Raw genomic sequence first — 18,347 nt, 5'->3', positions numbered from 1 at the left:
AGGTAACTCTTTCCTCCGTTAAGTTGGTATTTTATTACACTGACAAAAAGCTAACACAATATAAACGGTGTCCGAGGCCTTCTTCGACCTGACCCCTATCTGCCTCTTCACCCTCAACTCTCCTGACTACCTGCTAGGTAGTTAATTCTCAGGAGTACTACCACTGCATATAACATCATAGTATTTTTTTCTCAGTGGTTTGAATGATGCTGATCCCTTTGTCATTTTATTGTGACTAGCCAGTTCATATTATGAGATTCCTAATCTCAAGGAGATCTGCTTTAACCCTTGTGTTAGGTTAATTATCACTACTCTGTGCTTCTGGATAACTTGATTAGCCAAATCATATTATACGCTTAACTATGACTGTACACTGTACCCTTTCTCCAGTAAAGTATAAGCTACATTTGTTTTTATTCACTCTTATACAATTGCACCCAATAAATGTTACCTTAACTAATGTTGACCTCAAATAAAGACAGGCAATACTGTGAATGAATATACTAATGAAATGCAGAGACCACATTTCTGGTACAGCTAAAGATGACAATTGATAACACTGAGGTCTAACAAGTTCAGTCTCTGTGAGCCTTACACCTTTCATCACCAAGCAGTCAGCTTCTGGGAGGGTGGAGGACTCCTGATTCAGGGTCTGAGGAATTAGGCTCCTGTTTCCTTCTCACCCTCATGTCTTCTGCTTAGGGTGTACTGGGTGCTGCTGGACCTGGTTCAACGACCATAAGGTTAGCAATATTATTGTGTTAATGTAGAGATGAATGTCACTATTGTGTCTTCTAGAAGGAGTAGGGGGCAACATTATAACAGAGAACAAGGAATAAAGCAGGCAGAACCCCAAGGGCTGGAGAGGGATCCTAGAGGTAGCTCCATCCCAAAGACCTTTAGATGGAAGACTTAAGGAAAACTACATGTGGCCAAAGACCCAGAACAAGGGGGTATGTTCGAAAGCAGTGTTCATCTAAGAGACAGCTTAAATGGGAGTACATTCTAAAAGTGGTAATATACACCACGATAAAGCATAAAAATCCAAAGGATGACTCCACAGTAAAGTCACTGAAGAAGTCTGTTCCCACCCCTGTTTTTTTCACTCTTCTCTCCCATCCTGGAGGTGAATAAAAATGCATATCAACAATCTTGCTTTAGTGGGGGTCGGGGGGGAGAATAAAAAAATAGCTTTAAACGTACCTTTGATTTTTTGTTCAGTGGCCTAAAATAAAAACAAACAAACAAAAAACAATGTAAATATGAAACTGAAAGAAATGGATTGTTATGATAAAATGCTCATATATTACTGTTATATAAAACATATACACTTTTATTTAAAAAGGGAATTTGTCACTTAGATGAATTGCACGGGAAAAGATATGCAAAGCAAGCATGCTTTTCCCATAGATGTGCCCCATTGTCCCTGATACTATGTTCATTAAAAAAAAAGGAAAAAAAATGTAACATTTCTTTACACATAAAGCATAGACAACATTGTATTACCATATTTAATTTTTAAAATGGGAGCTGCACTTTTCTCATCATTTAGTTTAAAAATGTTTTTTTATGTAATTTTCACCTTCTCACATAATGGATTTAATAGACCTCTGCATGTTTAAATGGCTTCAAAATTTGTTACAAATGATAAAAGGCAAATTAAGTTTTAAGAAAAGCTGCATATAATCACTTTGGCCAAACTAGTAATAAATTTAATTCCTGCAGGGTAAGTTACAATTACAGTTAAACACAGTCAACTTTTAAGTTATTTGTGAGTGGGAAAATCTTCAAAAACTAATGTCACTTCTGATACATCTGACAATTCACTAAAATTACTGTGATCAGAAGCTGAACTGACATGAACTCTGCTTCACTACTTTCTAACCCTGCTCCTACACCAGGACGAAGGAGGGAGAGCAGGTTGCCTTGGGGTGCCTAGCCCAAACTTCCAAGGGCCTCCAGAACTGTAGACAGAGGGTCCCAGGCGAAAAATCAACCTTTTCATAAGACCAATTGTATAGGAGACACAAGAACAGGCAGGCAGATGAGGAAAGACTGAGTAACTGGTAACTCGATAGCCAGGAATGATTTCTAAATGAAGACAAGCTAGTCATGGGGCATGGCAATTCATTTTGCTTAGTCATATTAAATTATTAAATTACCAAAAATTCCACTTTAATTAATATAATTATAGATATATATGGTAAAAACTGTAATAATTATTCTAATATTGAAGCCACACTAAATATTAATCTTTCCCTGGGGGCTGACCCTAGACACTGAAATGCTTCATAAAGTTTTAAAACATCACAGATTCATAAAATAATGGAGGCCCATCTTTTGCTCTATGAATAAAAATTAAAAGGAAAAAAACTGATGAGAGGACAATTTCAAAAGATCAGTCAACTAGCTTGACAACAGTTGATTTATTTCTGGGAAAAGTCATTTTTTAAAACCTGACAATAGGAAAAAACAAATATTCTTAGAATTTAGTAAGAACACTTTTAAGTATTAGAAGTATCATGTCAAATAATATGATACATAATTTTCTGAAGCTAAAGAATTAGTATAAAAATTGTATTGCATGTCAAAAACTTAAAAAACAAACAAAAAAACCTAAACTGGTCTCTTCCAAAGGAAACTAAATTGCAGGACATAAAAACCATGACCACATTGTTAAAATCCAAGACATACAGTGATGCTCCTCTAAGTCTCACAACATAAAGGTCATGTGCCAGCAACTCCTTTGGAAAAACTCTTCAATGTTGCCACCAGAACAATGGTCAGCCTCATGTAATAGCCTCTCATCTATGGAGAATGGCACTGAAGAGATGTCCCTCGGACAGTGGCTTAATATAAACAAGGAATATAAGTAATAGAAACCAACAGCACCTGTTTAGGGGAAAGAGAACTAATAAGAGCTCTACTTCTATGAAGTAAATTTTTGTGGGATGATCTATTAAAATGAGAATTTTCCCAAATGGGCTCAGTGATTTTCATAGAAATTTTCTGCACTGTTCAAAACTAACCACCAGTCACATGTGGCTATTGACCACTGAAATGTGGCTAGTCTAAATTGAGACATGCAAAATGCTTACCAGATTTCGAATATTTAGTTTTTTTTTTTTTTTTTTTTTTGCAGTGCTAGGATCGAACCCAGGGCCTTGTGCATGTAAGGCAAGCACTCTACCAACTGAGCTATGTCCCCAGCCCCCTAAAATTTAATATTTTTAAAAGAATATAAAATATCTCTTTGGTAGTATTTTGGTTCTTTGGGGTTCCAGAAAATGTTAAAATATCTTCATTTTGTTTTAAAATGACCTTGTCATTTAAACCTCTGGGTCTCAGTTTCCTAGTCCCTCCAATGGAAAAAATAATTGTCCTGTCACAATACCTTTCAGGGCTACTGTGAGGGTTAAACAATAAAGTATGAAAGGTCTTTTTTGGAAAACAAAACACTACATATTATTTAAATGGGAGGCATCATTGTAGATCTTCCTGCACAAGAAAGTTAAAAGGTTCTGGCAAACCTATAAGCAACTGTGATTTCCATTTTTAATGTTTTTTTCTTAAGAAAATCTGAGCTGATTCCATAATCAATTATCACAACTGCCCCGATTCATTAAAGGCAGCATCAGACAAGTGGCTGGGTGCTCCGACAGCTCTGCACTGCTTTCCCAACTCCCCAATCCTAAACATACTTCAGTCGTTAAGAGCCTATGTCTGAAGCCAGATTGCCTGGCTTTGAAACCTGGCTCTACTGCTTATACTATGTGACCTTAACTTAAAGTTAACTTCTCTAAAACTTGTTTTCCTCATACACACAAGGGCAAAACGGCCCACCTCAAGAGTTGCCTTGAGGCTGAAGGCATGCGACTCAGACAGCGCCTGGCCTACAGAAAACATCTGCTAGAAGCTGCTCCTTCTGTCATCAGCCCTACCTGCCCCTTCTTAGGCTCAGTCTTTCCTCCTGCATTTGGGATAAACTGACCCTACAGTCATTACCAGTCCCCCGCTCTTGTCTTCCCATTCTTCTAACCCTTTACAAAGTCTCAGCAGTGTGAGAATAAAGACTTCATCTAGTTCAATTCACATATACTGCATGGGATGACGACTGATGAGCAAGCTTCCCTGGGATTCAGCAGACAGCACCCAGTCAAGGACGCAGGTCTAACGAATAAAATGAGTTTTTAAAAATGAGGGAGAAAAAAAGAGTAATGTGGAATCAGGGCAGGACTGTAAGAGAGCATTTAACTGCCCCAAGTGAGTGCACAGCTCTAGCCTGGTCATGTCATCACCAAGGTTACCAAGAAAAGGTACTTATTAGACTGCTTAATTGACCCCCCTCCCAAAAGGGGAATGAGGTTTTCTAAAACCTAAGTCTCATTTAAACCTGACTTTAGGTCCACATTAGTCAATAAAGCCTATAAAAATCCCTTTAGATCTTAACACAGTAACAACAAAAAAACCCATGAATGGTGAAACATTCTGACACTAAAAGATTCCAATTTGCACTGTTGCTTCCCCCAGCCCTCAACCATTGTGTGCTTTCCAGGAACTACAATTACGAGCTTCAAGTAAAGGTTATACTAAATTATCCCTTTGTAATTACCTTATTTTCAACCTCCTTTTTCCACATTACAGTTCCCTTAAGGTCCCTCCAAGAATTTTTCTCTAAAGACAGAACTTGGAGGGAGAGGCACGGTAACCTGCTGCGACTGTTCTTGTACCCCTGGCCCCTAAAGTATGAAAACTGCATTCCCATGTTCTAGCCGATTATTGTCTAAGTCTAAGAATCAGAAAATAAGAAAATAGCCCTAATTCTTAGATGTGAGGGATAACTTTTTTTTAGGAAAAGGTTTTTCAAATATAAAAAAATTACAAAACAAAGTCATACAACCATTGATCTTCATAGTAATTAAGAGATTAGGACTGAAATACAATAAAAATCATCCAATTGTTAATAATATCTCTTTAGAGAAAAAACAAATAATCAAATTTATACTTAAAGAATAAACAAAAAAAGAAAAATTCTCATGGTAAAAATACTGTAGTGAGTCTTGTAGGTGTCTAATTGTTTATCAAAGAAGTTGTGTTACCTGGTTTTCATTTAAAATAGAAAATAACCCACGGTATGAATTTAAACTTCTTTAAAAGACCAATAGTGGCTATTAGGAATAGTCAAATCTACGTATTTTCTCTATTCATGGCATAAGGGCCTATTTTATAATGTTATAAAAATTATTGTAATATATTATTTCCCAATTTTAAAGTTCAGGATAATATTCTGCATCAGAAGAATACAGCCATGGCACTGGGTTTTGAAAAAAAGCCCCAGCTGGAGGGATCAGAGGACTTCCATTCTATTCCTGGTTCTGTCACCATTATGAAATCAAGGTCAGCCACTTAATTTTTAGGTTCCTTATATTGAAAGTGAGACTAGACAGATAACATCTGAAGTCTTTTTCAGAAAGGAAAGTATGCCTATGTGTATATATGATATATATAATACCAAAAAACAAAACAGGCAGACTGTTTATACTGTAATGAGTTTGTGTTCCAACACTTATGTAAATGGATCTGCCCACCTGGCTCAGTCTGACAACTGTCTCCATACACCTGCTGGCTGCTACTAGCTGTCTTAAAACTCTTGTGACTCACAATCGTTCACATGGGCTATAAGTGTGCCAATTTGGGAGTTTCTTTTCTCATTTTTTAAAAGAGCTATTTGGTAGTAGTCTATGGAAATACCAGTGTCCTTACGTCATCAACAAGTTGTATTCCAATTCGTTGTAAGCTGGTTTTCTAAAATTTGGAGAATAGTCATATTTACAGTACACCTCAGGCTATGAACTTAACATTTATTGATTTTAGGTACTAAACTTTCCTTTATGTTGTGGGGTAGATACCACCATGTGTCTATAGGATTCACAGGAATACTACTGATACTGAAGACACACAAAAAGAAACAGACTTCCTGTTTCTGAAGCCTCTGATGATGGTTCTAGAGGACACTGTAGGGCTCAGAGACTGGAGGCATAAAGTAAGGCAGGGTTGAACTAGAAAAAGGGTTGAAAAGTTGTCACTTCAGATTTCATGAGAAGTCAAATGGCACACTAATCACCATTCATGTGCTACAGAAAAATGTATGCTGGGCACACATAGGGTCTACTTTTACTGAGTTGAGGATTTATAAATTTGATTATGAAAGTATATAAAGATGAATTTTAACAATTAGAGCCACTATTTATGTATGTTACAACTTAACATTATATTCACAAAAATATAATATTTTAATAAATCATTCCAGTGTCCTTTCCCTTTCTCGGAATTTCAATGAATTGGGTAAATTCCACACAAACACACTTGGATATGCCTTAGACCTCTTCTCTAGCTCTTTCACATACATTGTGATTTACTAGCTGAATCTTGAAATTGTTAGGTGCTACAACCAACCAGGCCTACTAAGACGCTTGGATGTGCTGGCCAAACTACTGACTTTATATGAAACACACTCAAGCATCCTCCATCAACCCTTAATTATCTAAGAAGTTCCCACGGGTAAATGACCTTCAAACATGGAACAAGAATCTGATTAGCCTTCCCCCAACCTTAGGCTTACAGAGGACACAACTTTTTCATAAGTTCTAAGCAAAGACTGATATAACTGTGAAGAGACTGTCCTATATAAACAAGCCTCTTGAAACAGACTGAATTTGGGGGACCCTCTAAAATTAGGAGCAACTTTCTCATGCTGGGCCTAAAGGCTGAAGGGCTGTAACCCATGGCCTGCAGGGCATCAAGCAAGCTGAGGATGGAGACTTACTCTCCCCAGGCCTGTCCAGCACAGGCTAACTAAACCAGCATAGATCTATTTCCTATCTTCTGTTTCACTTTGCCACTTCTCTTTAAAATCTTTGTTCCCCTCAGAGCTTCCAAAGATAGAATTTTTGAAATGAAAAGTTCCTTCTATCTTTCTTCAAAGCAGGCTTTGAATAGAGCCTGTTTTCCTATCAATTTGACTCTGAATATTTCTAGCGCAATAAGCAGTATACCCTACCCTCTTCCTATGTCAGTATTAGTGACTCTCCCTGGTCTCACCCCCAACAGTTTTGGCAAGTTCCAACCAGGAGCAAACATCTTGCCCTGAAGCAACATATCTCAAGTTGGTGGTGATCTCTCAGGAAGATAAGGCTCAGGATTCAAATGCTTGTCACTAGTCAAACATGCAGTTGAAATTTCAGGGAAAAAATTCCAAGCAGCTGCAGGAAATAAATAAATCCTAGAGAACTTATCCCTATCCTTCCTACTGAAGCCTTGACTGCATAAAATCCTTCACTGGTCAGGACGGGCCATGTTGGTTATCTATGCAGATGCACACTGAGGATTTTATCTCTGTTGTTTGAGGTTTTGGACTTGAGTTTTGTGGTATTGGGCAGTGTGAGATAACAAGCTCTGTCTAGGCACCAGCTATGGCCTGAGTGAGCCATCTAGGGCTTGACTAAGCCACCATTTGCTTTGGGTGTACCAGTCTGTACCATGCATTTTAGAGAATGGAAAAACTCCCCCAACAATTAATATTGGTTTTGTTTTGGGAAAAGATCACAACGTAGTCTATATATCTAAAAGTGCCTGCTACTTTAAGACAACTGTTCTACATGTTTGCTACCCTGACTGACATTGTCTTATCAGGCAAAAATTCTGATGACTGCAGCAACAGATTTATCTACTAAGGGAGGGAGTCATTTCAGAAGAACTATACCAGGTTCCTGGGTTGAAAGGAAAGATGCCACCCAAGCGGAAGGAGCAGTCTCCACTCTCAACAGGCCTGTGGTAGGCAGTAGGGGGGTTGGGGCGCCGCCCTGGAGCTTTACGCTCAGCATGAGGAAGTTGCTCTCCATTTTAGAAGGACCCCCAAATCCAGTCTGTTTCACTGTGACACACAGCTACAGACCCTTCTGGTCTACTCTGCTTGGGGCCCTTACTATTCCACTCCTTATTCACTAGACTAATTTCTATTCTACGAAACTTTCCCACCCCTTTGCCCCGTTTCAGGGTGTCAGACACCCACCTCTCTGTGAATCAACAGTTTCCCATAAATAAACACCTCGCCTACCACAGTCTTGTACCCTGTGCTTTTCCTTTATTAAATAATGTGGAAATGAGTATGTTGCTACAGTATCTACTCAGTTCCCAGCATGGAAAAGATTTATATTACAAATTAAAGAAATCATTTTTCATTAAAATAGAGAAATGGAACAGTAATTTCACTGGATCTTCTAAAGTATTTGGAACCTCGATATGATAGATACGTGAATTTAATCAACTATCATCAGCCATTAGTATTAATAACTTGTAAATAATTTTATAATTAAAGACATAGTCTTTTATTTCTGCCTGAACTTTTATTGTTTTGGTTATAATTTTCTTAGATTTTACTGGCTACAGTTCTTTTGCAGTAAATAATGTTTTAGGCTAATTTTAAAGTATCTTAATATAAACTGCAAATTTTAGAAATCTGCTGAAGTACCAAATACAAAAGAAAAACCAACACTTCATTCCCTATTATGTCTGTTTCCTTAAGTACTGTATTCTTGTATTACTTTATTTCTTACTATGTGTATACACCATGATCTCATTAAATTCAAACCTCATTTTATAAAACATACGGAAACTAAGGCCCAGAGAGGTTAAATAAAATTTAAGGCCACACCATCCATGTGCTAGGTGGGAAAGTGAAGTTTTGAATTCTCTCTAAATGGGTACAAAACTCTATGCTCTGCCCACTTATAAAACTATGTACTAAAAAATATCTAGAAACAGCTAAATATAAAGACCTATGTAATATACTTACCTTTAAAAACCTATTGGCAAAATGAAATAACTATGCGTTAAATTGCATACTCAGCAAGCTACTTTCTATGCATATTCAAAGACATTAAATATTAAGATTAATCTCATTGAAGTTAAAACATTAAATCAAATGCTTTTTAAAGATCAGATTGATTTCTTTTTCGTCTATAAACTGCTTAACATGAAGTGTGTACACACTACCTTCTTTTGAGCAGCTTCCTTCTTTTTCTTGTCGTCTTTTTTCTTTTTCTTTTCTTCCATCAACTGTTCTTCTTCTTGCACTAAATCCCTGAACCACACAGTTGCAATTAACTTTCCCAAAATATATTAAGAAATAAAAATAACGTTGCATACAGGTTCATTTTCACTTATTAGAAATAAAGGCATGGCAAATTTTTCTTTTTCTTTTATCACCCACTGAAATAAAACACCTAAATCTAACTATAAGGTACAATTCACATTTCTTTAATTAATAACAGAGCCTTTTTTCCATAATCAAGAGTTTTTATCATAACGTTACATCATGGAACACAATCTAAAATTAGCAAATTTTCCATTGGGAAATAAGCAATTTCCTCCAATTCTAGATTGTAAACAACATCAGGTAAGTTACCTTGCTACTGGCCCCCGTCATCAATCAATAGTTAGCGGAGATACCTGGGACCTCTCCTGCCGACGTATCTGGGAATAGCTTTGGCTTTCCTTGCTCTAAACATATTTATAAATACTTTAGAGTATATATAATTCACAAACAGGTGACACGTATTTCAGCATTACAATAATTTTGTAATCTACAAACATTTTAAACTATTCTATCAATTCTTGGAAAATAATCAATATGGACTCTTTATATGTTTGTTTAAATTTCTGAATTCAAACCTTCAAAGTTGTGAACAGAATCTTCCATTCAGGATTTCAAAATGACAGACTGGGCAAATGTGTTAGTGTCCTCCTTTACCTCACTGAGATTCAGGGGGAAAAGTCATCACCCTATTCAGAACTGGTGACTGACAAGAGCAAAGAAAACCACATCCGAGGACAAACCCACGAGCAGTCTTAGATGAACCTGCCCCCTTTTTGGTGGAGCTCTAGACAGGCTCCAAGATCAGAAGAGGGATGGGGCAAAAAGATCACATAGGAAATAGAAAGGCCATGGCTATGCCCCGCTCCCCACTGCTGACCCCGTGCCTCCACGGCTACAGGGAGCAACATTTTTAAATCCAGCCAACGAAACCCTCTGAAGAACACATTCCACCGGAGGCTGGTGGGCTCCTGCAATGGGTTTGGTTGTCTCAAAACAAAGCCCTCTTATTGGAGGGTACTGCTACCTGCTCCACAACACCGAAACCGAAGCCTGCCAATCGGCACTCTTCACACACACAGCGCTCGCTTGGCATGAACCCTCTCATTCAAGGTAGGAATCCACTGGGTAAAGAAATCTCTGTGGGAGGCTGAGACAGGAGGATCCCAATTTCAAGGCCAGCCTCGGCAATTTAGTGAGACCCTGTCTCAAAAATTAAACAAACAACAACAAAAAAGAAATCCATGTAAAGGCAGAGGAAATTCACTTCAGATACCTACATTAATTGTCCTGAATTCTTGAACCTAAGAAGTCCATTCATAATACCAACAATCAAAAATCCCCAGACACTTGAAGAAAACCATATCCCCCCGCTCTGCCCCCATACATACATACCACTTAACTCCATTCTAAGGAAGCTTTCCAGAAGGAACACTACAAGTATCAGGCAGACAATGAGAAAGGTTCGGGATGTGAACTAGGCACCTGGAGGTATGAAAGTCATCATCAAGGCTGGGACGCACAAGGTAGTGGGGGGTGTAACAGAAGATAAAATCAGAAAGAGGCAAGTACGCAAGAAAGGCAAGAGGTGCCACAGGTGCCATGCAACGACCACAAACAAAATTAAGTTGGCTTCTCTGAAGGAAGAAACTAAGAGGAAATATAAATAGTGAGAGAGGAGATGAGTAGCATTATGCACCACAGATGACATTTAGTGAAGTTGGCCATGTGGCTGCTAACAGCAGCTAAAAGTTGAAAGAAGAGCAGGAAAACTTGCTAAATTCCTTGTCATTTTGTTATGAGTGGATCTGTCAAGTGGCTAATGGATAGTAACACAGACTCACGCCAATGTACTGTGACTCACTCCTGGGATCTGGGAGAGGGAGACAGTAAGAGCGCACAAACTCATTCATGCCCCAATCCCGGGGCAGCCTCTACCTGTGACTGGGGCAGAGTAAAGCAGTGAAGGCAACTAGGTCCAACGAAGAACTCAAGAGCCAAAGCTGACTATTACCTCTAAGTACTTAACCTTCTTCAGCCTCAGCTTCCTCCTATCAAAACTGGGGATAAATAACCATAAATGTCCATTTCATGGTTTTAAAAATAAAGATTAGGTAAGGACTACTACTTAGTACAAAGTTCCTAGTAAGCACGCAAAGGGCCTCACTGATTCTCAGTGGGGTCCAAAAGACTGTCTAGCCCTCTGTGTCAAGACGTCATTCAGCATTTAATCTTCCTGTTCTGTGAATTACAGACAGGTCCTTTTCTGAACTTTACGCCACAGTACTTTGACTCTGTGGGATGTTCTCTACCTGGAATGTTTTCTCCTTTCTCAAACCTTATTTTACAGACTTTTTGAGGAGATTAGCAACTGTTTTCCTGGCCACAAACATTCTTCTTGGTACTTAAAAGGCGTGCCACATTTCCTCTCAGGCAGATACAATAGCAGCTGATATTTTAAGCCTAGGAAACAGAATCCAGTTCTTCAACACTGTTCCCAGAGCCAATTAACCATGCTTTCCCCCCATCTCCTACCTGAGGAAATCAAGTGGAAAAATACATATATCAATGCACCAGTTGTGCTCAAACACATCTGCTTCCAGAATTTAAATGCTAGTAGAGGTTAAGACATTTAATTATAACACTTACACTATCGATCAAAAGGAATAAAGGGCTGGGCATGGTGATGTACACCTGTAATCCCAGCAGTAAGAACTGGCAGGATAGGCCTAAAGGGATCCGTCCTATCTGACTTACGCTCTGCAAAGACAACTTTCCTGCCAGCAGTCGTCTACCCCTTAAAGGTCAGGGGCAAGAAACCTTAAACCTGTTAGGTGCCCTAAACCTGCCTTATTGCTTTATAAAAATTAAGACTCCCTTTTGATTAGAACTTGATATTCTTATTTACTTACACCTTGTACCACATGTACAAAGCCTTTGAGGTAGCTATAAGAATCCACCCCTCTGAGGGAACTTTCTAGGAAGAAGGAAATGTTTGCTAACTTTACTGGATTTTAGGAATGCAGTTACATGAGGGTATACATCTTTCAAGTCAATCACCTATACAATAAAAATGTGTGAACTTTGCTGTACATAAACTATATCTTGAAGTTAATTTTAATACATAGAATGGGGGATACAATATTTAAATTAGGTAAAATACACATATTAAGATTAAGGTGGTATTCTCCACATAATTCTTCAACTGTTGTCGTTGTAAAGCATGCATCAATTTTTGAATTCATCTTCCAGTGATCAATAAAAATCATTTATTTGTAGGTCTAGGAATGAATTTCCTCAACAAGCAATGACAGTTTTATCTGTATTGACTGCACCCTGTTCAACAATTACGCAGGCCAATTTTAGAAAATTCTCTCTTCATTAATCCAAAATCTACTTCCCTGTAATTCCCACTCACTGGTCCTAGGAACCTAGGAATGAAAACAAACCTGAGTGATTAAAATGTTACAGTGACTATACAGGACCTTTTTAATGTTTTCTAATTTAGCTACTCATTTTTTATGATAGGTTAAAAAAAATCTCCCTTTTATAGACGAAGAAACGAAAGCACAGAAAAGTGACTTGTTCAAAGTCATATGCTAATACAGGGTGGAGTCAGGACTCATCTCTGTTTTCTAAGTCTCGGTTGTCTTTCTACTATTCTGCTATCTCCCTAACCCCAAGTAAAGCACAGCCTTACTAGATCTCTTTTTCAGGAGTTACAACACAGAGGTGGGAGTTTGGCTCAGTGATAGAGTGGTTGCCCAGTATGCAGGAGGCCCTGATTTTATCTCCAGAAGTGCCTGCATGTGCACACACACATCACAGGGAAAGGTCATCATTTTGTCATTTTGATAGGTTGTAATAAATCTTATTTATGACATAATTTTCCCACAGACAGAATGCCTTCTAATTTCCCTACAACTTTCACAGGAACTCTTTCAACAAAATACACTGCAGAAAACAAAGTATTAGCATTCCACAAACCATGGGTACATAATTAGGAACAAGAACAGCAAATGTACCAAGGAAGAGAGACTAATTGCCACTGGTTTTAACAAGAGAGGCCCAGGCATTGGTGATCATTAAGAAAGCAACTACAGTATTTTATCTATGAATGCCTGTGGGAGGGTGATCTGAAGAAATGAGGCCTCTACTAATGTAGTAAAGTCCCACATTTGAGGTTTTCCATAGTTTAAAAGCGGGGTGGGGCAGGAAGGTAACTAGAAGGCCAGGAGAATTAGCAAAAATTTCTGTTCTTGAAATGTTAAGTATTTTTAGTTTTAAAAAGTACTAAATGAGGGCTGGGATTGTCACTCAGTGGTACAGAGCTTGCCTACCATGCATGAGGCACTGGGTTCGATTCTCAGCACCACATATAAATAAACAGAATAACAACTAAAAAAAAAATCAACTAAAAAATTTTTTTACAAAAAGTATTAAATGAGTGAATGCTAGTTTTTAAAAACAAAAGAACTGGTTGAACATAGTGGTGCATACCTGTGAGTCCAGCTACTTGGGAAGCTGAGGCAGAAGGACCCCAAGTTCAAAGTCAACCATGGGCAACCTGCCCAGTCACAAAATAAAAAAGACTGGGAATGTAGCTTAATGGTAGAGTGCCTCCGTAGCATGCATGAGGCCCTGTGTTCTATCCCCAGCACTGCAAAAAAAAAAAACAAAAACCAAAACAACAACAACAAAAAAAAAACCCATCCCCCCACACACAATAAATAACAACAACAAAAAAACCCAAAAGCACTAAAAGGCTATTCTCCTGTTTCTAGGTGTCACCAGTACATGATATATTTGCTAAATCTTTTCTGTATCTACTGAAATGTTTATATGGCCTTTCACTTTTGATCAGTGGACATAATGAATGTGTCAATAAATTTTCTAAAGTTGAACAGAGCTTGAATTTGGAAGTATAAACCCAATTCAATATTTTTAAATAAACTGCTAAATTTTATTTTTCAATAATGAAAAAGTACTGGCAAAAAATGTTCAAGGTAAAAGTTCTGACAAGAATGAAGAGAATTCTTATATTATTGGTGGGAATAAGAACTACTAAAATCTTTGGGGAAGCATGATGGCAGCAGTGTGGTCTTAACAAGTTATATTCTATCCAGCCCCCCTTGACAGTGTCTTTCTGTAGTATGGTACACAGGCCAAATGTATACGAAAGTTCACAATAAGGTTCTAAAGGCCTGAAAGCAGAAAATGTGAATATTCATCAATAAAGAAATGGCTATGGTACAGCAAAACATATTAAAAAGGAGCTAGATCTGTTTATTGATCTGAAAGAATGTCTCTAACATGTTAAAGGAAAAAAAAAGGCACAGGAATCGGAATGGTACTATTTCATATTGCTTTAAGAAAACTGTATGTCGGGGCTAGGGATGTGGCTCAAGCGGTAGCGCGCTCGCCTGGCATGCGTGCAGCCCGGGTTCGATCCTCAGCACCACATACAAACAAAGATGTTGTGTCCGCCAAAAACTAAAAAATAAATATTAATATCTCTCTGTCTCTCTCTCAAAAAAAAAAGAAAACTGTATGTCTACATATGTTCATATAACTTGTACAAACCCAAAGACATGGGAAAATACCCTACTGATTTAGAAAATACCTAACTGATTTTAGAAATCAGGGTCACCTCAATCTGAAGAAAATTCAGAAACTTTTTTTACAAAGTATATTTCTGATTTCTGTTAATGATAAGCATGCATTACTTTTGTAATTTAGTACCAAAAAAAATTTTTTTAAGTATCAGAAGTTTAGGGTTTGCTTTCACTACTCTAGGCCCCTCTGTACCTCACAGGAAAAGAAAACAATGAAACAAGATTGTCAGAATGTGGCTGGGGATGTGGCTCAAGCGGTAGCGCGCTCGCCTGGCATGCGTGCAGCCCGGGTTTGATCCTCAGCACCACATACCAACAAAGATGTTGTGTCCGCCGAGAACTAAAAAATAAATATTAAAAATTCTCTCTCTCTCTCCTCTCTCACTCTCTCTTTAAAAAAAAAAAAAGATTGTCAGAATGTTGGCAATTGCTGAAACTGGTTAATGGGTTCATGTATATTCCTCAGTCTGTTCTATTTTTCTGTGTACTTGACCATTTTCCATACAAAACAAAGAAAACACACACACACACACACACACACCCCTCCACACCAATGACTAAAGACAACAAGATGGGCCAATGGGGGAATGAGAGATTTGAAGTAGACGTGTGTGAGAACCAGAGTCCTGGGAGGCAGGAAGAGGATGGGTATGGCAAAGGCTTCCTATGGCAGCATGATACACCTCATAGCCAGGACTGTCCTCTACTCTTGCACTTCCAAATGCTTGATGGCTAGTTTCTTCCATGTTTCTAGAGTGGATATCATTAAAATAATCCCTTCTGAGGGGATGGTAGTGCTAACTCTCTGATAAGCAATTTCAAAGCATCTATTCATAATGAATTTGTAAATGTCACCTATTTTATGATCCGCTGTCAATCTAAGCTTTTGGAAAGGGAATGATACAAAGGTGGACACTGCAAAATATTAGTCTAAAAGCCAATCTATAGGAAAAGGTTAAACAAATCAGGCAGGAGGGCAGACTTGAGTCAGCTCATCTGAGAACGTGGTCTTTGGAAACAGCAAGCTTAGCCCTCGGTGGGTGTGAGGGAAGTGGAATTTCTGGATTCATACCATCCCCTAAGGTAAGCTATTAACAAACACCATGGTTTATGCTAAGCATAAACTCTCTTTGCTAGCATGGAATTTTGGTCCAGGACCAGCCTGCAAGGGAAACATTGGACTTGAATCTCTAACAGCTCCCAGGAAAACACTGTACTCACAATGTTACAATTTGATGCTGGGAAAATGAAGCATGCCCTCCGAGACTCTATGGGAAGAGGACTCTGGGAAGCTTACACCTGGGGCTTTGCCCTTAGTATCCTTCATGGTACTAAGTGGCAGCCACGAGCACAACAGCATGCGAGTCCTGGAAGTCTTCCTTCACACTGAAGAGACAGAACTTGTAAGACTCAGGAGCAGGTGGGCCTCCTCAGGCAAACCCAGCACAGCAAGGAGCCAACAGACAATTTCTGGGACTAAGACTGACTGAAACAGCAAAGGGAGGAAAGGTATTGAGTAAGAATAGGCAATAAACTGGCTATAAAGGTGAGAAGTCAGATGTAGAAATCTGAGTGAACCACAATTATGGCAGTGGAAAAGCAAAGAATAAATCCAAGATAACCCTAACAAATTGGAATCATTATCAGTATTAATAAGATTGACAAGAGAGAGTAAGGTTAATGACAACTCTAGATTTTGAATTAAATGGCTCTATTTCACTTTAAGAAAGAGAAAACTGGAAGCAAGGTTCCTGAGGCCCAACAAGTTCATCAGTCAAAATTCACCATAAGCTAGTCCATCCTCACGGAGAAGTCACCTGCATGCTACAAGCAAGTTACAGCAGCACACTTCACATTCTCCTGCCAAAAAATACTTTGCTCTACTTCTTCCCTTACAGATCCTACCTTATTCTATTTTCTCCTGCTGAAAGGATAGTAATTACTATCCTTTCATTTTTTTCTCCTTTTGGTCCTTCTATGAAAATTAATGACCAAAGTCAGTCCAGCATACAAAAAAAGGAAGCCAATGGTAAACTTCACCAGACCATAGAGATGGAAATCCAACTCCAGCAAAAACAGGTAGGGGTTTGAAGTCCCAGGGGGTTGGGTCAGTTTTTTCAAAAACTCTCCCAGTAAAATGAAGAGAACAGAATAAAACAAAGTTATACAGATTGCTTTCAAAATGAAGAACATTAGTACATATCTGGGAGAGAAAAGGAGTTAAGAAACAAAGGAATCAAAGAATCAAACAATGGAGGAGTTGTGCTAGAATCTGTAACCACAGGTAGTTAAATATCTGCAAATTCAGAAGTAGCTAAATGATAAAACGGAATACTAACAGTTGCAAAACCAACAAAGCTCTTTGTTTACATCCTGATATGCAATGACTGAGAAGGCATGAAGTTAACTGAAAGCTAAAGTTCAGTGTGCTATCTTTTAGGCTGGGGATAGATAATATGAACATACACCCACATGCGACTCTCTAGTAGTATAAAAATTAAATTCTAGAAGTGTGTACAAACAAACTAATAAAAACATTTATATTAAGAGTATGGAGAGGAAAGAGGAATAACACACAGGGTAGTAGCAATGCTATTTTCATTAAATTACATACATTATATATACCATGTGTGTAATTGAACCCAAGGCCTTGCACATGCTAGGCAAGATCTCTACCACTAAGCTGCACCGCCAGCTCCATCAATGCTATTTTCAGAATGCTTAGTTTCAGAGGCACAAGTGAAAGTGGTAGTGACAAGTTGGAGTATCTTCTTCTGAAGGAAGGGGCCAGGTATGGTGCCGCACACCTATAATACCAGTGACTCGGGAGGCTGAGGCAGAAGGATCACAAGTTCAAGGCTGGCCTTAGCAACTTAGCAAGGCCCTTAGCAGTGTGGTGAAACCTTGTCACAAAATAAAAAATAAAAAGGCCTGGGGATGAGCTCAGTGGTAAAGCACCCTTGGGTTAAATTCCCAGTTTAAAAAAAAAAAAAAAGAATGAACAGTGGGGAAATAGACAAAAGGTAGCAATGAAGATGCAAAGAACACCTTGTCTGGATCTTGCAGGAGGTGAGCTTAAAAGGCTCCCACTAACCCTAGAATTTGAACAATAAAATTTAACAAAATGTTTTTCTACAAAGATTCTACAAAGAGCACTTGCCTAGCAGGCGTGAGGCCCTGGGTTCAATCCTCAGCACCACATAAAAATAAATAAAATACAGGTATTGGGTCTATCTACAACTAAAAAAAAAATTTATAAATCATTAAAAGATCATTAATGAGACAACTAACAGAATTTAACGTTTACAGATCAGCTATAAATTGTGCCAATGTTATTTTCCCAACTTTAAGAATGCTATTATAATTAAGAAAAATGCCTTTGACTTTAGGAAATACCAACTCATGTTTTTTAGGGGTAAGAGGGTGCCATGTCTGTAAACTAATCTCAAATGGTAAAAACAGTATGTGTGTATGCATGCATATGGGTGTGAGTGGGCATGTAAGTGTGGGGGGGTACTGATAAAGCAAACAATTAAAAGTTAACATCTGAGGAATAAGGGTGATGGATATTTAGGAAT

The 18,347-nt window shown here is 38.2% G+C and overlaps 1 protein-coding gene across 3 annotated transcripts in view; it reads right to left on the bottom strand.

Moving 5' to 3' along the window:
• Tnrc6a (trinucleotide repeat containing adaptor 6A) overlaps positions 1 to 18,347 on the bottom strand; it is an 87,025-nt gene that overhangs the window by 56,455 nt on the left and 12,223 nt on the right. For all 3 annotated transcript variants that reach the window (XM_077802798.1, XM_077802801.1, XM_077802800.1), the window contains 2 exons: positions 9,055 to 9,142; positions 1,204 to 1,225 (listed from right to left, as the gene is read on the bottom strand). In XM_077802798.1, the coding sequence (XP_077658924.1) occupies positions 1,204 to 1,225; positions 9,055 to 9,142 (110 nt within the window). The remainder of the gene's footprint in view (positions 1 to 1,203; positions 1,226 to 9,054; positions 9,143 to 18,347) is intronic.

This window comes from Urocitellus parryii, chromosome 9 (genome assembly GCF_045843805.1).
Source record: "Urocitellus parryii isolate mUroPar1 chromosome 9, mUroPar1.hap1, whole genome shotgun sequence".
Lineage (NCBI taxonomy): Eukaryota > Metazoa > Chordata > Mammalia > Rodentia > Sciuridae > Urocitellus > Urocitellus parryii.
This window is presented reverse-complemented; position numbering and strand designations above follow the sequence as displayed.